Genomic DNA, 27052 nt, shown 5'->3' with positions numbered 1-27052 from the left:
TCTGTTATTACAATGTGCAACAATCTCTTTGCCACACGGAGTGGGGTGAGGCATAGATGAAAATCAACTCATGTCAGTTGAAATACATTCCTTCTGAAAGGTTTTCCTTCGCAGGTGCTTTCTGAAATTTTGACACAAAATGCATTCAGAATTAAGTAGTACCACCCGCAATGACAAACGACTGGCGTAATAGGTTGTAAGGACTGGTGTAATAGGTTGTAAGGACTGACGTAATAGGTTGAAAGGGCTGACGTAATAGGTTGTATAGTGTCGAGTATTGTGTTTTCTCGGTAGCGCACTCTCCAGGTCGAAAGTATGGGACCCTAAGCACTGAGCCACCATGGCTAAAATCGGGAGATGGAAATTGGAAATAGGAACATTTTACTGTTCTATTACAAAAAAAATAAATATATAATTACATCATACATTACGAATATTTCAATTTGCGCAGTATTTTTTATATATAATAATTTGCATTCAACAGGAACAAAACCTGAATCATGACCACGAAGTGAACTTTGTTACAAAATAAATACAATTAAGCAATCGTTTGCTCATATATGTTAATAAAAATTATAGAGAATGAATTAAGATAGACAGAAAGCATATGGAAATGCCAGAGGATAAGTCAGATAATAGGTTGACACATGTTGTCCAGATAAAATCTCCATAATGGTCAAGAAAAGGGCAGTCTACCAAGGGTCCTATGGCTATCCTCTTCCACTGTAACATGGTCATAAAGTTTATGGTCTTGAAAATCTAAATTACGAAAGATATTCTGTCTCCACTTTAGATGAAGTAAAATTATTGAATCAATCGCAAAATCACGTGATATCGGCAGCTCATTGAACTGAATAACTATGACCATAGGCCGATAAATCAACCCTTCACCCATGATGATTTTGATTTTAGGGTTAGGGGCTGCAATTATTTGCTGCCAGTTGTGGCTGCACACATCGGTATATATTTTATACACTTACCGGTATTTCTCGTAGCTGTGGAGCTACCATCGGTTCAAAGGTTCTTTTGGTGACATGTACATTATATGTCCACATATCGTCCATCAGTATCAACACAGATTTGGGGGGGGGGTTGATTTATCTGACTACTATGACTAGAGCTCGGTATTAAAAAAACAAAAATCGGGAAAGACTCATCGCAACATTTTGTCCACGTGTCGGTGTCAACCTTTGGGGTTACATTTTATTAAGAGCAATATCTCTTGGCATTATTATGGGTCATACTCAGGTTGTGCCCACAAATGCATCGAGGGAGGAACAGTTTTGTTAGACACTGACAGACAATGAGCTCTAAAGTCACGTGACAGGGAAAATTGCTTACGTTTTTTGGCGGGCGGTGAATGGTTCACGTTTGTTAGAGCCGGCAATGTTATTTGTCACTGCACTAGATGAAATGACATGAGAAAAAGTAAACATGTTAACGTGGAATATAAACAGAATTACCAATGTGCAAGACTAGTGGTCAAAGGTCAAAGTCACAGTGGTCAGCTCGTCAGGTCCTTATAATTTGTCGGGGGAAGGAAAAAAAACAAGAAATATATAATGTGTCTATTGATAGTCATGAGACCTTTAACCAGATGTACCAATAAACATATTCATCCATGGGGATGATGGATCCAGGCGTCAGAAGGTCGGTGTCATAAGGCGAATTGTACTTTAGTTTGTGGGATGAATTGTTACGAGCAGTATAAAGTGGACATATCTTCCAGTTACATACATGATTTTTGATCGGATTTATTACAAATTAGCACAGGACCGGAGCGGCTAAAAGGTCAGAAGACAATATCGCAAATGTAAGTTAGTCCTTGTTGATATAGCTGCATATAAAATCATCGTTGCAGGTGAGACGATAAATTAACGGATTTTCTGACACTAAGCCTATGTAATGGATGAGTAAATAAATTTATCTAACAGAGAAATTATCTAATATTGTCGATTGAAGATCGTGTCTATGACAAACGAGTTGGATGAAAACAATAATATTCTTTTAAAAGGAAATAAATAATATAAATCCAGAGGTTAATTTCTTTCCAAAATAAATGCGAGTTTCCGAAGCCAAGCAAACACTACAGTTGCAAAACAAAGTGATGTGTCAATTAGTATATTAAATCCATAACAATAAAATAAATAAATAAGAAATTGAAAACGAAAATTCTGAAAAATGTGATTGTTTTAAGGTCGCATGATTTGTTTATATTTCTTTCCATTAATATTTTCTATAAAAATAGAATTACAGAAGTTTTTTGATATATCTTTATACCATCAGCATCTGAAACGATCCATTTGACAAATCTCTAGAGGCAAGATCACCACGCCCACTGATCTGCAATGCAATATCTGTTTCAATATTGTGCCTTTGCAAACTTATGTAATATTTTGCGGGGTTATAGGTGAAACATAATACATGGAATATCATTATTTTAGAACAAGTCGAATTTGTCCATGGTATTTAATGAAAACAACCCAGGTGATTAACCAGTCATTAAAGATTGGACCAATGTGACCCAATCGGGCCCCGCGCTCACAGGGACCCCGCACGTTAGTAATTTATATATATATATATATATATATATATATATATATATATATATATATATATATATATATATATATATATATATATATATATATAGAGAGAGAGAGAGAGAGAGAGAGAGAGAGAGAGAGAGAGAGAGAAAGAGAGAAATTCATTTTAAAGCGATGGAAGAGAATTTTAAGTTTCATGTCATATGAAACTTGTTTAAAAGTTCATTGCCAAATGTCGTGTTTTTTTTTTGGGGGGGGGAAGGGGCGCGTAATTCCAGAGAGCACCGCCAAAATGATCCAAATCGGGCCCCGTGTTTGCTAAAGCCGTTCCTGCTTCCAGTTAGAAAGAAGGAGTTATTTTATGGACATCAAACGTTGGTAAACATAAAACGTAAATTTAAATTGGAGACCCATTCGCCTCTAAATGTGTCATAAGGTAAACACAAAAGGTACATTTTAAATTGGAGACCCATTCGCCTCTAAATGTGTCATAAGGTAAACATAAAAGGTACATTTAAATTGGAGACCCATTCGCCTCTAAATGTGTCATAAGGTAAACATAAAAGGTACATTTTAAATTGGAGACCTATTCGCCTCTAAATGTGTCATACAAAGTTGCTTCTGCCTGTAGTGCGTGTACCATTATAACAAGTGCTTCCCACAATTATGCACAAGATCAAGCAGGGTTTCTAAAATGACCATTCATTAGTGAGAACATTAGAAACATGTATGATTTAATGTCTTACACAAAAAGCACAATATCCATGGACTGCTTCTTTTGATTGATTTTGAAAAGGCATTTTACTCAGCTGCATGGCCATTTGTTTATAAAGTTATGTACTTTTTAACTTTGATTAACTGACGGCATACTCGATAGTAGATTTTATCGAAACATCAAATCTTGTGCAATTATCAATGTTCGATTCTCCAGCTGGTTTGTTATAAAAAGAGGATGTAGACAGGGAGATCTACTCTCCCCATATATTTTGATAATATGTGCAGAGATTTTCGATCATATGATAAGGAAAACTTACAATATTTGGGGATTTAATGAAGTAATATAATCTATGTTCTTTCTTAGTAAGCTGACCACACACAATTTACTTTTCATGGTTTAAAGAAATCTCTAATTTTTGCTTTATATCTTTTATATCAATATTCCAAAAATCTCTGATCATAGTATAAACACAGAGAAGAAAGAAAAACAGCAAAGATAGTTTGGAAAGGAAGTAGAACACGTAGCAACAAAAAATACTCTCCAGACTATAAACTTAACTGGGGAGGTACTGAGTTTGCTTTGTTAGGTATAATGTTTTTAACCAACTTGGAAAAAAATCGCAACTCTTAATTATCCGTCTAAAATTAAAGAAATTAAGAAGCCGCTAAATCAGTTTAATAAAAGGTTTCTAACTATATTTTGAAGTTTACTGTGATAAAAGAGTTTAACTGTCTCTAAAATTAATCATCGTTTATCATCTTTACCAAACAAATCATAACAAGTTCTTAGTGAACTAAATACTCTGACACTTTTGATGGAATGGATCAAATGACAAAATCATACTAAATATTTCTGTGAAAGACTTTCATGCAATTAATTATTTAAGTAAAATATTTTTAGTTTTTTTTGACTTTGTAGAAAATTAAACGGATTCGAAGAAAATTATCGTATCTGGTGAATCTAAATGGAAAAGATTGTTTAACATTTCTGTATCAAATATTCATAATTACATTTTATTTGGAACACATTTTCTTCATACAGTGAAAAAGACCTTAATCCAGTTTGGCTGAATGTCTTTTAAGCATATTTAGAGCTAGAACATTATAAATATGTACAGCTGAATATTTGTATGAAACACAAATATGGTTTAATCCTTGCATTACAGTAGATGGAAAAAGTGTTTATTATAAACATGTTTTCATAAAGGCATTAGATTTGTGAGTGATTTGATACATGAGAATGGTTCCAGGATATGTGTTGATAATTTTAAATACAGATTTTCAATTAGCATTAATTTCTTGGATTTTCAAGGCATACATACAACTATAAAGTCATGTTAAAATACCTTTAGTACCAATTGTGATTCAAATCCGCCACGGTCTTTAATAAAATTGATGTGTATACCATCATAAGAAATAAAGACGAAGTTGAAGCATATATGAACAATTAATTAGAAACAATGAACTACCGACTTCTAGAAGAAAATGAAATTTCGAATTTGGCAAATTAGAAGTTTAACGAATGCCAGACATCTTGTCACAATATAGTACGCCAAAATGACCATATCTAAGATGGTTGCAGCTGAAATATCACAAAGAATTTTGCCTACAAATGCATTTCTCAAAAGAGTAAGAATTATCCCAAACGAGCTCTGTCCTTTTTGTGTTACATGCAGAGACAAAATCTCACAAGTTCTGGGATTGTCACATAATTAAATGTTTTATAAATTATAATTTACAATGGACAAAATATAAATGTAGTTATACAAATAAATTAGAAATTCACAAATATAAGTACTATCTTGAAATTTAAAATAAAACACTTGCCGATGATGCAATTAATCTGATAAGTCTGTATGCAAAACAATACAGTCATGAATGTACATTTAACGATACAATCATAAATGTTCATTTAACAGTACAGTCATAATATACATTTAACAGTACATTTATAATGTACATTTAACAATAGTCATAAATGTACATTTAACAGTAGTCATAAATGTACATTTAACAATAGTCATAAATGAACATTTAACAATACAGTCATAAATGTACGTTTAACAATACAGTCATAAATGTACATTTAACAGTACAGTCATAATGTACATTTAACAGTACTGTCATAAATATACATTTAACATATACATTTAACAGTAGTCATAAATGTACATTCAAAAGTACAGTCATAAGTGTACATTAAACAGTAGTCATAAATGTACATTTAACAGTAATCATAAATGTACATTTAACGGTATATTCAAAAATGTACATTTAATAGTACAGTCATAATGTGCATTTACCACTACAGTCATAATTGCACATTTAACAATACAGTCATTAATGTACAATTAACAATACAGTCATAAATGTACATTTAACAATACAGTCATGTATGTACATTTAACAGAGACAAAGTTTGCCGCAGTTCAGACAGATTGATGCTTTTAGCTTCGATGCCGAAAAAATATCATGATTGTAGAAACTGTACATGAGAACAGTTTGACAATGAATGGTCATTGTACAAACAGTTCACAGGGTAATAAATTATGTTCATGGAGTGTGTGTGTGCATGTGTGTGTGTGTGTGATTTGGACTTTTAACGTAGCTTTAACAATTTTCCAGTAATATTGCTACAATGTCTGCAGTGTGGCAGTTTATAATGATGTCTAGCACTGGGGCATCATGCCGCAGACATGTTGCATTTTATCCCACCCACATTATCCTGACACCAGGACAACCAGTTTTTGGAAACGTGTGTGGGTAATGTCTGTGGTCTGTTTGTATAACGGGATGATATGTATATGGAAATATGCACATTTTAAAGACATTAAATGTGGCAAAATTAGCATTTCAATAAACCAAAAATGAGAGTATACAAATATCGGCATATTTATTCCCACACACCCACACCCACATATATATATATATATATATATATATATATATATATATATATATATATATATATATATATATATATATAAATAAAATTTTGCCATGTATACCAATAGCTTTAAAATATGTATGTAAACATTGTTTTTTTTTAATACTCTCCGTTCATAACAGACGCTGTCTCGAGGGGGTGGGCAAGAGTACGTGTATGATTTGCGTAATGTCACACATGGGCTGGTTAGTGAAAGGTTAGCAATCCAATCGAGTATCGAATAAGTAATTCGTGACTGACATGTGGCAGTAGGGCTTGGCTATTCGTGAATTTAAATTTGTATGTATTGGCTTGGTTGACTAGAGGAGAAAAGAGGACTCACAGACGGGTGTTTACTCTAGAATCGCCGCCAGCGAAAAGACCATTATTATTTTTGTCTGCGATTGAATCTCTCCATTCAATATTGACAAAGGCAACTGTTTAACGCGCGCTTATTTTGAAAGAGACACAATACACAAAGAATCAATTTACACTAGACAAAAAAGAAACAAAAAAGAGGCATTGTGCCAAGTCCGAGATGCACGGTGTCCCAACACTCCATTCAATAATTAGCGTTGTAATGTGCTCACCCTGAAAAAAAGGGGAGGGGGAGGATATCGCAGATTCTTTCGTGCACATTTAACAAACAAAACAAAAAAGAAAAGAGAAACCAAGATGGATAAACAACTATCACTTTTTTAAAAAAAAGATGGACAAAAAGCTATCACTTTAAGAAGTCCCGACGAAAAATTGTTTTAGGTAATTCTTTCTCAAAGTACTGAATGAATATTAGCCGATCATTTCCATAGAAGAATGCAAGGCGTTGACTCTATATAATTGACGTATAATACAAAATATATTTAAATTAAATTCAGTTTAAAAAAAAGTAGTTACACAGAAAATAAATCAGACATAAATTTAGTTTCAACGATTCAAGTGTAAAAGTTTGCAAATGCTGAACATAACGACAGTAAAGACAATCTCACTCTCAATCTCTGTAGGGAAGCTTGCTCATTAACTTTTGTTTGAATAGTATTTGTCCAAGAAAATAGTTTGATGTATGGCTTGTAACAACAAAATCTATATGGGGCTTAAGTAGAAAGCTGGAATCTTGTTGAAAACTGTCTACCCTATTACAGAGTAACATTTTTCAATTCATTGTTTACTCATGTAAGTAGATAAATCATATACAAATATTAATGTATACTTGGTCAGTTCTAAATATATACTTGTTTCAAAGATCATTTAACGGTTCAAAAGACGATGGAATACTCTTGTGTGGTTATGAACTGTGTCTTAATTTGAACAAATCGTTTTGATAATTTCACCAAGATTTGCACGGCCATAAATATTTCCGTATTAATTTCGTCCGAATATGTCGGACTGCCAGGTAATAACATCTGAATTGTAGGTAGGATCGATAATGTGGAGAGAACACATTTTTATGTATATTTAATTTGTATTGTCTGCTTGTTTTGTATTTTTTTGGGGTGGGGTGGTGGGGTGGTTGTTGCTTTCTTAATGATAATATGTCACGCATATCAGTATTTTATAACTGACCTTTGTATATAGAAAAAATATCAAGCTAATAATGTACCTGCCTAAACTAGTGACATTTATTTTGTAAACAACATAATAATTGGCAAATATTTATCAATGATTATGGAGCAAATATTAGGAAGATTATTGATGTAAATATGTTTACTTGAATCTGAGTCTAGGACATTAAGCTTAATAATTGGAAATTCCCAAACCTTTTGACAACTTTTATTGTTTTAGAGAGGAGACTAACCTACCTCCTGGCCCTAATTTTGTGTATTCGCTCTTTTATATAAATATTATTTACTTGACAAAAATTGCTCATTGCTGCCCTAACACCGATACGGAATTATTCTTTACTTATTTATTTATTTATTTATTTATTTATTTAAATTATTCACTGGAATTACAAACTGTGCATTAATACATCTTGGACTAAAACATTAATTTGGAATTATAGTGAATCCGGTCAAGGACATTTTGGATTATATTACTATGCTACATCAATAGACTGCTAGTACATCACCACATTCCTGGCCATCGTCACATTAGCATATTTGAGACTACGGGGACATCAACACATACAATATTGGAATTTAGCTGGAACATCACTGGAATTCAGTTGGAACTTCATACATTAGGATTTGTGATATAAATAATAGGACTATTTGGGATTCAATTCACAATACTGTAAATTCTTTTTAAATTTTCATCTGTATTCTTGGTAAGTATATTATTTGCTGATTTTTTACAAAACTTGTTGGTTTTCACTCTTAGTTTTAACAATATTTTTTTAACATCCTAACAGAACTAAATATTTCAATTGGTAACGTTTTCCATGATTGAATTGTAGAAGCAGAAATGATATTTGATAAAGTGTCGTTCGGCAAAAAGGATGTCGAATAGTAGTGTGTGTGTGTGTGTGTGTGTGTGTGTGTGTGTGTGTGTGCTTTGGATTTTTAACGTAGCTTTAACAATTTGTCAGTCATATCGCTACGATGTCTGCAGTGTGGCAGTTTATAGTGATGTCAAGCACTGGGGCATCAGGCCGCAGACATGTAGCATGATGTCCCACCCAGTCACATCATCCTGACACCAGGCCGACCAGTCCTAACACTAAGCTCTTAATGCTGAGCGCCAAGCGAGGCAGCTGTTACTACCATTTTTGTAAGTCTTTGGTATGACTCGGCCTGGGATCGAACCCACGACCTAGTATTGGATGATCAATTGATGTAGGTATCATTATTTACAAGGGACTGAAATATATCTTGCAAGTAATCTGGAGCAAAACTATGAAATATTTTAAACAACTGAATTAATTTATCCTTATAGTGTCGATGATTGAGGCTATCCCACCCAGATTCCTCATATAATAATGCCCGTCATTTATTTAGGGGTAGGTGGGTGGAATCTGGCGATTTTATGAGTCAGTGCTCACTAAAATATGTGGGGCACAACAGCAAAAGGTGGATTACAATGTTGCATTTTATTTTAGAGCACGATATTCAATATGATGTCTTTATGATGGAGTCAAATTTATTAGTAGTATGTATGATTACAATTTACCCAAATCACCGCCGAAAATACTGAATGCTCCTTTATGTAGATACGAAACAATTTTAATGACTGAATCAGCTGTACAGCAACCTAGTGCACTAGGAATCTGGATGAAATCACAAGTTGACAGAAGTAAATAAATCACGAATAAATAAAGTAAAGCATTCCTGAACATAAAGTTTTGGTCTGAATATTCTATTACTGTCAAATCTGGCGTATTTGTTTTATTTGACAAGGATTCTTGTTCCCCATTTCCTAAATGAAATCGGATTCTCAGTTTCATCATATGACTTGAAATTTGTTAAACTGTAATATTGAAGTTATTATTGTTCAGTGGTCCCCTAACCTTGACAGTCTAACGATTAGGAGAAGTATGCTTATGAGATGGTTTATGTTCATGCAACAGGTTATTGTTGTTTGAAGAATATGTCAAGATCAACGGTAAGGATATATTTTGGGATTGTGTACAAATATATACAATCAAGATACTAGTTATTTGAGTCAGGTATGACAATAGCAAAACAAATTTACAAAATGCTTCAAATTCATAATAACTCTGTTACCTAACCCTCGCACAATAGCAAGGAATAATGTTACCAAACTAGTTGCATGGATAATTCTAAGACGCCAAGCATTAGTTTTCTTTCTATAAGCACACACTGCTGTAAGACATTCGAAACGCAATCCACTTGTTGTTTTTTGGCTTCAAGTTAAGCTGATTTAGGTAAGATGGCAGGATCATTGAAGTGAGAAATTGGTCCCTTATGACATATATCCGATTTCTTTGGAACTCTGACACCTTTTGTCACGGCATACCCAGCTGGTTTCTGTTTTATTTTCTTTACGTCATTAAAGAAACAAGTAGCCGCTGCATGAACTGTCTAGATAATGTGTGATTTCAACCATAAACAGGGCCATTGAAACAGCATGTGGGGTATTATTCTCTGGTTAGGTTAATAATGTCCACGTCACCATTGACAATCGTACATACAGCTCAATTCAAAAGGTGAGGTGGATACTTAGTGTATTATAGTCTCTCTCTCTCTCTCTCTCTCTCTCTCTCTCTCTCTCTCAGTATGTTCCCCATTATGTATAGCTGTGCATTTCCAACCAAATTCTCCAACAAACACCATAGTCTTTCTATAATATATTGTTATAAATTTATAAATTTCATGCATGTGGCACCAATTTCATACGATGTCGCCATAGTGTGTGTGTATCTATAACAAAGTACATGTTGCTGAGGGTCTGATAGCAGGCAATATATCGGTCAGTCACTCTCCTCCCAATTGTATACCGGTATGGACCAAAGCGAAGACTGACCGGGGTCCATGAAACTAACATATGGCACTTCAGCAACGGGCATTATTTATTATACTAGCCCTATGAATATCGATCCTTGTGTGAGGTGAAGCAAATTAGGAATTTATAACATGTTGCATGTAGAGCGTACCTTACCGACAAGAAAGCACCGGATTGCCCATATCGCATTCTGTGGAACGTGATGAGGCTATCATATAAACTGTCACTATCTGCACTATATTAAGAAAGAATGTGTTTTCTGAAACGCCAGAAGGAACCTTTTTTGTTTCGCATCACGACTCTCTCTCTCTCTCTCTCTCTTCCCCCCCCCGCTCCGGTGGCCTAGTGGTTAGAGCGACCGCCTCGGATGAGGGAGGTCGTGGGTTCGATCCGGCCGAGTCACACCAAAGACTGACAAAAATGGTACTAACATCTGCCTCGCTTGGCGCTCAACATTAAGAGGTTAGTGTTAGGACTGGTCGGCCTGGTGTCAAAACAATGTGACTGGGTGGGACATCATGCTACATGTCTGCGGCCTGATGCCCCACTGCTAGACATCACTATAAACTGTCATACTGCAGACATCGTAGCGATATGACTGAAAAATTATTAAAGCTACGTTTAAAATCCAAATCTCTCTCTCTCTCTCACTACTTATTACTACTTGTTAGAATTTGCCTGTGTCTACGTTCAGTACTGTTTTACCAAGTACCCCTATTGTCTCAACATGACGCCACGATACATTACTCACATTTGATGCTCCAAAACGCTATTTACAGAGATAATGTAACGTGAATCGCTATGTAAAGTTAATTGTATCTGAACTTTTTTATATCTATCATATTTAAAGTCTTTCATTGTCAATTGTTCAATTGTCGAGTACAGGAACGGTCAAGGTTGTCAGACCTTATCATCCCACGTGATTGTTTATGGCTGCTTATTGGGAGTAATCTCGTGAGATATAATTAGAAAGTTAGCTGCACTACTGGTGCCATTTTGTTTCCCATCTGAGTAAAGGTACACAAAGGATACTAATTAAGTATCAGACAAGTTATGGTTTCACCGTGTGCTGCTGCTATCAGTTTCGTTTACTTCTTCATACCATTTCAATTATAGAATTCTAAAGAGGAAATATACAGCAAACAAAATGAGGCTTTCTCACCTTCCTCTTTGTGATTTAAATAATCTCTACTGTGTGCATGCAATGCAACACGGTAGATTAGGTCCATATAAAATATTTATCGTCGTACTTTGGAATATTTTGTGGTCCCTATACAATATGTGTAATTCATATTTTTTATCAAAACAAAATTTCGGATATGCCACCTTTTATACTTTTTAATGAAAGGGATATACTTTTTTAAAAATACTTTTTATCTCGTTGTACTTTGATTTCCAAATAAATGTTGCAGCTGGTTCTCCATCCCCTGAGATTTAAATTTTCTCCCGAATCCGGACAAAATACTGATCTTATATTTAAGGAGAGTGCGTTCGCACATTTATCTTATGGGATTTCAACAGGACAGACAACTACTAATGCTCCTACTACTGGTGCTGCTGCTACAACAACAACAACAACGTGAACAACCGCTACTACTACGACTACTACAACAATAATAATAAAATGAAGAAGAATAAGAATAAGAATAAATCTTTACATAACAACCTCTAGTCTGGAAAAGAATCTGCTTCAAATGATTTTATTTAATTGGAATTTATATCTCCTTTTCTACTACACCAACTTAAATTATCAAAATTATTTATTTAATATACTTACTAATCGTACACGATTTAATATACTTACTAATCGGACATGATTTAATATACTTACTAATCGTACAAGATTTAATATACTTACTAATTAATCGTACATGATTTAATACACTTACTAATTGTACACGATTTAATATACTTACTAATCGTACATGATTTAATATACTTACTAATCGTACACGATTTAATATACTTACTAATCGTACAAGATTTAATATACTTACTAATCGTACATGATTTAATATACTTACTAATTGTACACGATTTAATATACTTACTAATCGTACAAGATCTAATATACTTACTAATCGTACACGATTTAATATACTTACTAAATTTACACGATTTAATGTACTTACTAATCGTACACGATTTAATATACTTACTAATCGTACATGATTTAATATACTTACTATTCGTACAAGATTTATTGCATACATTTAGAAATTTACTGAAGCAAAAATGATTGAAAACAAAAATAAACAAGCAAGCAAAATAAAGAAAACAAAAATCAAGATCACAGATTAAATTCTGTGAACAATATCTTGAAAATAAGAAATAACTTTATCTAACCAATTCCTTTCATGATCTTCCTTCAGCGTGTACTGCATTCCATGTTTAAGGACAATAAGTAAGTTATTTTTTAATTTTACCCTTGTCCCTCGCCTATCATGGCACTTTGAGAGATTTCTACAATTTTGGCAATCACATGAGGTTATTTATTTCATTTAAAAAAGTAAATATCTGTGATTTTAAGACTTCTGTTTCTAGTCGCATAATATATACGATAATTAAAGGTCACATCATTTTTGTATATATATATATATATATATATATATATATATATATATATATATATATATATATATATATATATATATATATATGTAATATAATTTACACGTACATGACAATCCAAATTATATCTTATTTGTTGTACGTATTTACACATATCGGGTTGACAATTTAAAATCAGCAGCCCAGGTTCAACGGTTTTTTTAATCCAAATTCATTCGGATTTGTATATTATCATATGTACCTTAAAAACTCTCAGATCAGATTCATAGAAACAAGACAATAACACCAAAGTAAAGAATTAATTTACAATTATTAAAACTTAACTTGCACAAAATAAAAATTATTATAGCCCAGTTGACAGATAGAACCCATATAAAGATATCAAGACAGAAATGTACTATCAATACAAATTTCCTGTTAGTTTCTTCTCAGTTACTAATATTTACATGTAATTAGCGCTTTATTTGACACGAAAACCATCTCGATGGTTATCTTCGTATTTACATGTAATTAGCGCTTTATTTGACACGGAAACCAACTCGATGTTCATCTTCGTATTTACATGTAATTAGTGATTTACTTGACACGGTAACCAACTCGATGGTCATCTTCGTATTTACATGTAATTAGTGATTTACTTGACATGGAAATCAACTCGATGGTCATCTTCATATTTACATGTAATTAGTGTTTTATTTGACACGAAAACCAACTCGATGGTCATCTTCGTATTTACATGTTATTAGTGATTTACTTGACATGGAAAACAACTCGATGGCCATCTTCGTATTTACATGTAATTCGCGCTTTATTTGACACGAAAACCAACTCGATGGTCATCTTCGTATTTACATGTAATTAGTGATTTACTTGACACGGTAACCAACTCGATGGTAATCTTCGTATTTACATGTTATTAGTAATTTACTTAACATGGAAACCAACTCGATGGTCATCTTCGTATTTATATGTAATCAGTGATATACTTGACACGGAAACCAACTCGATGGTCATCTTCATATTTACATGTAATTAGTGATTTACTTGACACGGAAACAAACTCGATGGTCATCTTCGTGTTTACATATAATTAGTGATTTACTTGACACGGAAACAAACTCGATGGTCATCTTCATATTTACATGTAATTAGTGATTTACTTGACACGGAAACAAACTCGATGGTCATCTTCGTATTTACATATAATTAGTGATTTGCTTGACACGGAAACAAACTCGATGGTCGTCTTCGTATTTACATCTAATTAATGATTTACTTGACACGGAAACAAACTCGATGGTCATCTTCGTATCAAAGTTAACCCTACTATATCGTTGTCAGCATGCAAAATTTACTATTTTTTAAAAATAGATGGTCGTCAATGTAACAGATTCAAAACGGGTTAACAGTTGCAGCAAGCAAATAACGATATTTGCAATATGCGGGAAAATAAGCTAAATAAACAAATCCGGTGAAGTGAATTGTTTTGAGAGCAGTGTTTTCCATGGGGAAGGTTCCTGTGCAGGAAAGATTATTTCACTGAACATTTGTTCACTAATGGATACGAGAACTAACAGATGTTCGGCAAGATATACCGCATGAAACTGTTATCCATACAAGTAACCAAATGCTGCTGGTATAGCATCGTTGCAGAGGCCCCTTAAATCACCGAAAAGTTAGATACACCTTGCAAAGCTTTTACCATTTCCATTCACTCTGCTTTTCCGTAAAATAAATTAAAAGATATTTTCTTCGCAAGTAAACTAAATTGCTTAATTCGTTTATTGGCGTGTTAAAAATTCACAAAATAAAGAAAATGAGATAAAACAGGATGCGAAAAGAAATGAAAGGAACTAAAAAAAAATTATGGAACATAACTTGTTAGTATTGATAATTAAAATATACTTTTAATTGTTGAACATTACAAAAAGTTCATTTGCAAGTGTAATTTAAAATTGGTTAAATCTTAACTCATAAATTTTCTTTTTCTTTATTTCTTTAGCTCTTTTTTTCCTTACTACGATTAAGTTGATAGTCATGAAATTATAAAGATGTACCCTTGTGAGAAGGTAGCAGTAGTCGTCCTGAACTCATTTAACCGAGAACATGCGAATGATAGTGTAGAACTAATTTTTTTGTTCTTTATTTGTATCCTCTCGATCAGTCCTACAATCAATCAAATAGTAGATATAGCCGAGGTGGTCCTAATAGACTGGATTTGTTGGGGGCTTTTTTTTTGCTGAAAAATTACTAGCTACGATGTATCTCCGATTTAATTTGTCAATGAAACTTTTATATTGGATTAAAAATTCTAAAAATAGTTATTGCCGAAAACAGGCAAGAACGTATTTGGACAGAGCCTAGTTAGACAACCAGGAGGATAAAACATTGATCCACGGAAGGTGGTCAATTTTATATGGAAAATGAATTGCCACCCACCCCAACTAAATATATAAACACATATCAACCACACCGCAACTTAATTCATAGTCATCTAAATTACCGGAAAAGGTAACTTATTTTGAATTCCTTTGCGTTAGTTGAAATTAAGTTATGTTTAGTTCGTTTTAATTCATTTCGGAGTGAATCTTCCTTTATTTTTGCTTATTTCCTTTCATTCTGGGAGAATTGTTATGTACTATGAAATCTATATCCATTTATACCCCCACTCCGACCTAGGCATCTTGGCAAGGAAATGGATAAGTGAATAGTAATTAATGGAGAAAAGACTTATGTGCCAGAGACTTAAAAAGTCACAAAATAAAATTATTAGATGGGGCTTATTTTAAAATGTCTACATACAAATTTAAAACTTGTTCAAACTGATCGACATTAAAGTAGCTTGTATTGCCAACTATCCCAATGCAGGTTTGCAGTAAATCATCGGCAGTTCAAAACATAAATTCCTATAGTACAGCGGGGCTCGTAGTGATCCATTCCCCCACCACCTTCCCTTAATACTACGTTATACTAGAATCAATGTGGTGTTTTTGCAACAAAGTAATTCCGGACAATTAACACAAGAAACTGACGCGTATGATACCTGGAACTGAGCGCCTTTCATATAATGTGAAAATAGTTAAGTCGTGGGTTAGAAACGATTACTTCCACAATATGAACCATTCTGTAATGATATGGTGGACTAATTAGTTCTTCTGCCCTCGAAAATCTCATAATAAGTCTTATAATGCCTGCCAAGCCCATATAACATTACCATCTTGAAGACTTACTCTACTGTCTCACTTCAGGAGGCAGGTAAGCAAAGACTCTTTAAGCTTGCATGAATTAAGAAAAACATTCATGTGAAATCTTCACGAAACCCATATACCACCCCCACCGCCGGAAAAATAAATGGTCGGCTACTAAACGGACTTGATTCTTGCCCATTTTAGCAGCAGCCAATTTCTCGAGCCTTATTCTATAAGAGTTTTTGTTTGTTTTTGCTGGCTTAATTCGTACTTTTAACATATTTATTGGCTTATTATGTCAAATAAATGGGAGCTAAGTGCACTTCTTAAGAACTCACTGGCTGGTCTTGGAGGATATCGAACCCGATACCCTTGTGTGTCGAGTCTGATGCTCTACCAAGTGAGATACCGCTCCACCCTCTCCTAGCAGTGGATACCATACGGTACGCGAGATTCGATTAGAAAGGGTTGATATACCATATGTGCTCGCTTACAATTCAACTTCAACGCAAACTGCAAGGACCCAGATCTGCCGTCGCATAATGCGCTGGTAGATCCAGGTATCTGTAGTTTGTTAGGAGTAAATCTGTAGAAAAAGACCCTGAACTGCCAGCACACTAAGCGACGGCAGATCAGGGTCTATTTTGTTTGTAGTGGGCCCAACTTTTAAGCAGGTATATACGATATGAGTATCAAACAGTAAAGAGTGTATGTGTGAGACTACCGCTTTTATGAATTATGCTTACTGCAAGCACTATACCCCGGATGGGCAATAATTTCTGCGGGGGGGGGGGGGCACTCCACGAATCTCGGTAAGACATCACGGGCCGCATATTTCTAATATTAATGAAATAACCTCACAATATATTGATTAAAGATTCCATTATGGTATTTCCACTATAAAATAAATAAACTTAATAACATTTAGCGAAATACACGTTGATCCAAAGATTAACTTAGGAGGCAATTCATACTGGATATTTAGTAATGTACTTATTTGCCTGCCGGACAGAAATGTTAGACTGCCCGAGATCCATATTTTGCGCACCCCTGCACTATAAGTTTTTGGGTTTGTTTTAAAGAGCGTAAATACAGAAGAAAAAAAGGTGTTAAAAATGTTTTGCAATTGTTAATTTTGCAGACTAAATGTGGGCAGTTTGAAATTTCGACAATGCTTTTAGGCAAAATTCAAAACTTGATCCATATTTCTAAAGTGTTAATTAGGTACAACAAAAATATACAAAAAAGTACCTTGATTTTCCATGTATATATACATCTCATCTGTAATACTTACAAAATACCTTGCAACATCACTGTAACGAGTATATTTTTTTACCGCAACTGATTTTAATCCTTGCAGTTGGTGAATAAATTAGAAAAAAAAGAAGGTGATGTATCATTACAAAATGATGATCACGGGAGAATCCACGGGTTGGTGGGACGAAGCATCCCCTCCCCTCCCCATCCTGCAACAAATGAGCGCGAAACAACCGGAACGTTTACAAGAGCAAGTTTTCTTTATGTTTAAATAGTTAAAACTACGCACTGGAAATGCTTGAAATGCTGACTTTTTGTCCCCATAGCTTCCCACGGAGCAGGGGTGGGGGCGTCCCACAAATCTGACCTCTACTTGTTTAAGATAAACGATATTTTTGTGTTGACCCATGCTTATAAAGTCCCCCCCACCCCCCACCCCGCAGGAATCCTGCTTTCTTTGATGGCTATGACTACCAAATTTATTGGTTTTTAATACCTTTCTTTGATCTGCTTCTCCGCTGCAGTAAAGCATAGGAAGCTATTTCTTAAGGACTCTTTTTGATAGATCGATTTCCATTTATTATACGACTCAATATGGGGTGTTATACTTTCACACACATAGATCGGGGCTCATAGAATACAAGATATAATTGTTTTGTTTGTGTAACGTTCACCCTAAAATAACGTCGTGATACACGTAAATTGTCAGTTGTACTTTCTCCTATCATTCAAGTGAGAGTTTAAAGGCTTCCAAAGATTACATTTCCTTGGTAGTGCTGAGTCAAACAAACTTTACCTTCGTTTTTAAATGTCAATATTCGGTCTGAAATACGCTATCCGATACAATGGCGCATGTTTGTTAATTCTCTTTTTTCTTTTAATTCTTTGTGAACATTTTTTTTTCACTAGCTTCCTCGCTGCACAGGAGCACAAAGAAAATAGTGTTAAGAACAGCGTGTTACCCCCCCCCCCCCCAACATTTATCTGATGTTAAATTGTTTTGGCTTTCACACATAACGATCTCTCTTCATTAAATATTACAATACAACAACCATTGTAAAATATAGAAGTATTCGAGATCCAGTCTACTTTATATATTCCTTAACCTTTTGAACCAAGGCAAATGGATTCAAAATACTATATTCCTTTTGTGAGTTAGAAACCAACAGACAGTGCCTTAGATTTTAATGTCGTTATAGAATCTAAATACAGCAGATCTTGTTCTCATGAAAATGAAAATTACAGCGTTAAAAGCTAACTACAAATCAAAGGCTCATGGATGTGCCAGTCGAATTACGTGGTGTAAAGGTCTCTTGCATCGGAACTGTCGAAATTCATTTTTGAAAAAGAGTTTGTTAACAGTTGATGAACAAAAATGCTTCTCTTCGCCACCGCTCTCTCTCTCTCTCTCTCTCTCACTCACTCACTCACTCTCTCTCTCTCTCTCTCTCTCTCTCTCTCTCTCTCTCTCAACTTGTCAATGTATCGCACTCAACGGTATTCTTAAAATCTTAGATTAAACTGACTACACAGACAACAGAAAGGACTTGTTGAACAACTACACAGACAACAGGAATGACTTATTGAACTGACTATACAGACAACAGGAAGGACTTATTGAACTGACTACACAGACAACAGGAAGGACTTATTGAACTGACTACACAGACAACAGGAAGGACTTGTTGAATAGCTACACAGACAACAGGAAGGACTTACTGAACTGACTATACAGACAATTGGAAGGACATGACGTATACATATAAGAGAATTCTACTTAATTATTGAAGCGACTGTTTGCGTACCAAAGCAATGCACTTTCGATTTATGAATATACCCTATACTTAAAATAGTATAATCAGTGGCGTCGCTAGGGGGGTGCGGTGGTGCGGACCGCACCGGGTGACACCATCAGAGGGGGTGACACCAAAATGACATTACTAAGGATTCTGTATGGTCTGTTACGGAAGGAGGACCATGGGGGTGACACCATGAGCTACAGCACTGGGTGACACCAACCCGAGTGATGCCACTGAGTATAATCTCTCTCTCTCTCTCTCTCTCTCTCTCTCTCTCTCTCTCTCTCATTCAAACTGACACAATCTGTGTTTAAGACCGAGTTACTCGATGAAAGAGGATATTCATGGAACGTCATGTACTACATTTTTTAAAACGGTTTTAGTATAATGTATAACGTTGGATGGTAGTCTAAACCCTTTTATAGTTAAATGGATAAACTCATAGACAGGTTGATGATACGAGACAATAAATTCGTGTGGCTACAAGACCGTATTTCAACCCATATTAACGCTATTATTTAGCGAGCGTGATGACAATGCAGGAAATATGTAGCAAAGTCCGGCAGAACTGAATAGAAATGCAGAACACGTGCAAAACGTGTACAACACCATTGTTCAAAGAAGGATCTGAGCTTCTTTCATCACACTGCCAACTGCATCCATTCATACGTATTCGATGTCTCTGAGATGAAATAGTCTAATTCTTCCTTTCCAGATATTGAGACAAAACAAAACAATGCACCCAGAGTTCAAAGATATTTTTAGTTGCACCTCTCAAATTTCTGTGCAAAAATGTTTCCTCCGCAAAACTATAAACAAAGCAATCAAAATGATAAATCCCTTGTTCAGCCAACCATTCTTTTGAATTTCCTAGTTAAAAGGTCATGACTTTCTTTAAATTAAACACATAAATGCACTTTATTCAAAATGACTGTTGTGAAATGAGAACTTGAGACAACACGTGTTAAATAAGTTAAAAGGAATCATTATCTCCTTTACGGAATAGAGAGAGAGAGAGAGAGAGAGAGAGAGAGAAAGAGTCAGTCCGCATAATCAGCACATTGTGCTGAAGAATGTCACATCATAATACACGGTTTGGAGCTTAGATAATGCTGCAAACGAATTAATGTGGTTGTTAAGGAACAATAAAGGACGCTTAATTGCCCTCAGAGGCCATGCAAGTGCTCAGTAGTTTTATTTATCCTTCCGCATGATAAGTAGAAAATGACAACGATGACCTTGTCCCCCAAAGAGCATGCCGAAGATGAAATTGGTAATTATAACTACATATATAATACGTTTGGTACTATGCCAGAACACAGTGATGGTCAAGTACAATATAGTTATAGATACTATGCATGAGCATTTGTGTTTCTTTGATATGACTATCATGGTATCTTTATGGGCCTGATTACTTCAAAAACCCACCCATGGTTTGTATTTGTCAATGTATCTCACTCAACGGTATTTTTATTCTTAAACACTTAAGACTGAACTGATAGTACACATACAACTGAAGGACTTATTGAACTGATTGTACATATAGAAGGACTTATTGAACTGATTGTACATATAGAAGGACTTATTGAACTGATTGTACATATACATCTAGAAGGACTTATTGAACTGATTGTACATATACATCTAGAAGGACTTATTGAACTGATTGTACATATACATCTAGAAGGACTTATTGAACTGATTGTACATATACATCTAGAAGGACTTATTGAACTGATTGTACACATACAACTGAAGGACTTATTGAACTGATTGTACATATACATCTAGAAGGATTTATTGAACTGATTGTACATATACATCTAGAAGGATTTATTGGACTGATTGTACATATACATCTAGAAGGATTTATTGGACTGATTGTACATATACATCTAGAAGGACTTATTGGACTGACTACACAGACAACTAGAATGACGTTTACTTTATGCATTATCTTAAAATGATTCAAAATATCTACGATAAACATGACGTACAAATATAAGAGAATTCGATTTAATTATTGAAACGACTGTTAGCGTACCAAATCAATGCACTTTCGATTTACGAATATGATAGCTCAACTAGTATAATCTCTCTCTCTCTCTCTCTCTCTCACACACACACACACACACACACACACACACACACACCCAGAGGAAATTGCATAAGTAGTGCTCATTTGATCAATTCCTACATCTCTACGATACCAGACAAACAAGTTACTCCCAACACAATGCTAAAATTCTGACTATCGCATTTCTGCATGAATATAAGTAGGAGCAAGCATATTTGTGAACATCAGTGTAGTAAAATGGAATATAAATTAAACGAGTTGAGACCGCACGTAACATATCCAAATCAATCCTGTTCGACTTCCTCGAATAAGTTAGTTACACTGACAACACATAAAAAAATTATGAATCGGTCTTCAATGTATTAAGTAAAACTGAGTTGTATAAAATACTTACCGGAAGTGATGCAAATTGTGCACGTAATTATTATAATCCATAGTATAAATCCCTCCATTATAATTCCACAAGTCATTACTTTTGCGCTGAAGCTGTCAACGGTCTGAAACACCATGAATAAAAATATATTTGTATAATAATTCCCATGTACCAAACGAAAAACCAAAACACGTATACAAATACAAATCAGGAGTAGAATCACTGCTATATAATATAATACGAAATAAGTGCTATTGTCTCATGCGTGCTACCATAATTTTCCACTTTCACCTAATTGCTGGTTGTGAGTCTGCTTTTCATAAAGTCCTTGTGATGATCTTAAAATTATTTGTGCTACAGACTGATATTTTTCCTCATCAAGGATAGCATTTTAACAACAACAGACGTAGTACTGTCGTCTGCTTTGTTTGACAGTGTTTTGCCTAATGGTACATAGCCAGGCACGAAGACGTGTCTTGTTTCTTTTCAGGGAGCCTACACTATCAGAATACGGTTGGTGTTCACGAGTTATGACCTGCTCTCCTCTCGGCTGAGGCGAGAATAGTGTAAATCCGTATAATGTACAATTCAAATGCAACCTCTGTTATCACGGCGCGGATCTTCATTGCCAATGAGGCTGTACCGGGAACAAAGCTAGCTATGAATCATGCATCGCAATTATGAATGTCAGTCTCGCGATTCAATTGGCACAATTTCAGACTGCATATGATTTCGAAAACGTTCCCTATACTTTGCTACAATATGTAACATACTGCTTGTGGCAAAGAGAACGTCCGGGAAAGATGCACAAATCTAAGACACACATACATTGGAAATATGCTAAAGGGGCGGACTCTGGGGCGGAGCGTCTAATGATATGTCAGTCAGATGGAATCTCTATGAAACAGCAACCTTGGAGAAGTCAGATTCCTAGGAGACACGATGTTCATCATGGCGCATCAGCAAGTTAGTCTACACCTAACAGGCGCATGGATGGGTGTAGCTCAAATCAGAATGCAGGACAAATTAAATTAATTTAAGATGAAAACGACGGAGCGAGAGCGAGAGAGAGAGAGAGAGAGAGAGAGAGAGAGAGAGAGAGATTTTATTACCAGATGGGAAGAATGCATACCTCATTCCAGATTGCATGCACCTACCATAAAAAATGAATATTTGTTGACATAGGCTGTGCAAATATCATTTAGGTTCTTCGTGCGATTAACATGTAATTACACAGATCACCCCAAGTTTTGATTATTGTTTTAAAAATTTCCTAAGTCTTGTATGTAGACACCCCCTCCCCATTTATATACATAAAAACACCAGCTTTACCTTCGCTTTTGTGTTTAGTATTGTTTTGCCGATGTAAGTTGTTTCTTTCCTCAAGGAAGGGCCTAATTAGTTGCAACACGTTAGGAAATTGTTTACTGTCTTGTAATGTCGCTGTATACAGTACATATGCTTTATTGCGAATAATTATGAAATATTTCTGAATGTTGCTTAATTCAATGGTAATCAAATAATTCACTGGTAACCGGCTGATAACGTTGGCAAGAGAAAAGTCCCAAAAGGTGTAGGGGTTCAAAATCATAACGCGATGCTATACAACATTGAAATGAACTGATGTTTTATAGGCTTATTTTTATATTAGTACTTTGACGCAAAACTAAACATATTGCTGCATGTTCATTTCACGATGTCTATTGATGTCTATTAGCAGCATGTAATTATTGATTACTCCACTCTGTTTAAGGTCCATTTTATTGTGGTTTGATTTCAGTAGTAATTTCATGCCGCAGTGAGATTTTTGTACCTGGAAAATGTATCTGTCTTCGTTATTTTATGTCTATTCAGCACTGAATACAAAATTTTCATTTACTCCTATAGAACTGGACCGATATTTCTGTAAGGTCTTTTCTGTTAAAAACTTTTCAGTGGAAGTGAAAGGAAATAAATGAACCGAACACCATCATCAAAGGCTCCCGAATGGACTATTCATGCGTACAAAATTAAGTAGTGTGGATTTTAATCATAGATAGGCAAGCATGTAGGGTCTTCTCTACCAAAATTGTAATGCTAAACCTACTGGTATTGATGGACTGCTTACTGTGATTGCGTCTAAAAGCAGACAAAGTCATGTGGTAAAAGTTATCAAAGATTTTGATTGGTAGTTTATCAGTATAACATTTATGGGTGTACAGACGCATCCAACATTCATAGTCAAGTGTTCGGTCCAGATGATGATTACATCATTAAAACCGGACCAGTCTCTGATATCACCGCATGTGTCGGTATCATGCCACCATAATCTCTAGCAAGTCTCTCCAATCATTCAGATTTCACTATGATAGCACTGGTATATCAAATTCTGCATTAAGTTTCTAGGTTATCGTACAACGTTTATTTTAATCGGAACCTGCAAATTTATCATAACATAAGTTAGCATTCCAGACGAGAATAGATATAAACTCTTGAATAATGATTTGCGTTCGTGTTAATTCACTCTAAAGTGAAGAGTAGACGCGATTTCAACAGGAACTGAAACCCTTAAATTTGAAATAATAGTATAAAATACAAAGGTTATTAATGCAAAAGACTTCGTATACTAGAATAAGGTCATTCTACATGTTATGGTATATACTGATTTACTCACAGTCATACTTATCTTCATACATTAGGAGCTTTAGATGGAAGCTTTCTTTTAGCATATTAGCAGTGAGATTGTTTTACGTGCATACAACGTCACAAATCTGATGAAGAGCCTGTAGAATGACACACACACACACACACACACGCACATACATACATACTTTGATGATGAAGCTTTAGAATAACGGATATGATTGTTGTTGTTGTTTTTAAAAATTGATGAACGCCTTTAATGAACAGAATGAATTTTTTGAAGAGCATTTTCTAAGAATTTTCTGATATGTACAAAATCATAAAATACGATTAATTAAACCATTGTGAAACATCAGGCTGTTCTTATCCAGGAAATTGTTTGATTTAATGAAAATTGAAGCTCGTGACTCTCCAAAAAATGAATGATCCGCCATTCACAACACAGTGCATAATACTTTAAAATAAAAGAAACAATTACGAATAATTACAATTTTATTATTTTCATTTTGATTTCCAGCAATCTGTTTGGACGTATCATATGCTATTAGTTTTGTCCGACACCTATATGAACGGAAACCTATCGTTTGGTCCCAGTTTTCCGTGCCGTTCAAAGAGAATCATGGATGAAATATAATGGCAGCTAACATAACACCAGTTTGTTATAGCGACAACAAAGTGCAGTAAAACGGAAACTGAATGCTAATGAAATGCGATGTACTGTACAAAAAGTACTTGTGAATTATTGAAAAGATCTGAAAATAAAAACATCAGTCAGATAGTTGCAAAAAGAGAGACAGACAGACAGACAGAGACAGAGAAAGACAGACTTGGGGGGAGAACATTTGACACTCCACATGTATTTTTTTCTCATACCGAGGAGGTGGTGATTTAGGGACCTCCATAGCCGTCGATGGGGCACTCAAAGGCAGCAAATAAATACCCAAACCCCTACCCCAGTTGATGATTCCAAACCCCTACCCCACGCCCCGCCTGGTTCTGGTGATGCTAAACAGGAGTTTGGCCTAAACTCCAGGGAATGATTCCAAACCCCTCAGGGACCCCAAATATAGTTTTCAAACGTAAATTACCGCCACTTCACAAGTTCGGGAAGGAAAATGTTTATTTCTTAAAACGTGCGCCTGGTTAATGAATGGAAAACAGGAATTCACTCGCAACGAGAAGTTTCCATTCTTTGTTCGACATTTACTGTCATTGTTACTCCGTGATAAAACAACCGACAATTTGACAGTAGCATTCTGTTTCACAGATAAGAAAGCACCCAGACTGTACAATCCACATGATATCGGTTTCGGCACTAGTGTCTTAGCGGGATATTTACTGGGTATCTACTATGCATGCTAAAATGTCAATTAGCCCCACTGAATGTAATGTACACACGAATGTTCCAGTGTATCAGGTGGAGCGCCAGAAACAAAAGTAGCAATGGGAGTGTGATCTAGCCCGATGCAGAGTTGATCTGCTCGGAGAGGTGGCTTCCAGCCGCGAGCCGGAAAGGGTCTCTAAAGGCTCCCCATTTTATTTTAAAGAAATGTTTGACTATATGTATACTTATACAAAAATGAAGTATTACATTAATTCAAATGTCTGTCTGTTGTAGGGTGAGGGCTGTTGTTGCTACAGCGATAGGCGCACCGCTAGCTAGTGTATGGAGAAAACAGGGCCAGGCGACAACCAATATTACAATAGTCGGTGGTAGTTCCGACCTCCTATATATACGATATATTTTCATAAAAGTATCACAAGGTACATGCCTATAGATGGCGCTTGCACATCGAGCACGTACATTGCTCAACAAGTATGACGCTTCGAATGAGGTTCGGCCCCTTAATCCCAAGATCCTCTTAGGATTGCAATAGCACTTGGAACAGTTCGACCCTGAGAAGGTGGTCCGTGCAGAGTTTGTTCCGTTTGGGGCGACAAAGCAGGCATCGAAAATCGTAAAGCTATTATTTGACTGCCTGGTTTCTATTGACAAAGTATCGAGTCATCCTGCGCCTGCTCACAAAATCATGTAGTCCTTTGCCACCCAATTTTTGATATTTGGATATTTATGTTGGGGTGTAGGGTCAGAGTCCATTCCGTATCGAAAAGTTGGAATTCTCCGACACCATTTGGTGTCTGCATAGGGTAGGCGTTTACTAGCCGGCCCAGCAAACTTGAACGGCCTTTCATCGAGATACATCTGCATGAAATCGATAGGAATATGATTTTTTTTCTCAGATCATAGCATTCGTTCTGTCTTTAATCCGCTGACAGACGAGAGGAAAGTACATCCTTGCTAAAATGTGACCTGTATCTAGCTATTTGCATTCATAGTCACGTGACTACACAGTTCTTGCAACCTACATATCAATGACATCGTAGGTCATACAGTCACGTGATATCAACAATAAACAATTTCTTGTGTTGCTGTAGGAAAACAAATTGAATATATAAATGAAAGTCACGAATTTTGTTTATAGAAAAATGAAAAAAAAAACCATAAACTTTTCAAAATATTTATTGTAAAAGCAACGACCGAAAATCCGTAAATGTTGCAGTAATTTGAAGAAAACCA

The 27052-nt window shown here is 35.2% G+C and overlaps 1 protein-coding gene across 1 annotated transcript in view; it reads right to left on the bottom strand.

The window, feature by feature from the left end:
- LOC149773121 (uncharacterized) overlaps positions 1-22622 on the bottom strand; it is a 106674-nt gene extending 84052 nt beyond the window's left edge. Inside the window, exon 1 of the mRNA XM_089946799.1 lies at positions 21874-22622. Within this exon, the coding sequence (XP_089802925.1) occupies positions 21874-21988 (115 nt within the window). The 5' untranslated portion in view covers positions 21989-22622. The remainder of the gene's footprint in view (positions 1-21873) is intronic.
- Positions 22623-27052: the final 4430 nt, after the last annotated feature.

The sequence above is a fragment of the Sinohyriopsis cumingii genome, unplaced genomic scaffold (assembly GCF_028554795.1).
Source record: "Sinohyriopsis cumingii isolate HCF-2022 unplaced genomic scaffold, ASM2855479v2 utg000881l, whole genome shotgun sequence".
NCBI lineage: Eukaryota > Metazoa > Mollusca > Bivalvia > Unionida > Unionidae > Sinohyriopsis > Sinohyriopsis cumingii.
Note: the sequence above shows the minus strand (reverse complement) of the source record. Positions and strands in the feature narration are given on the sequence as shown.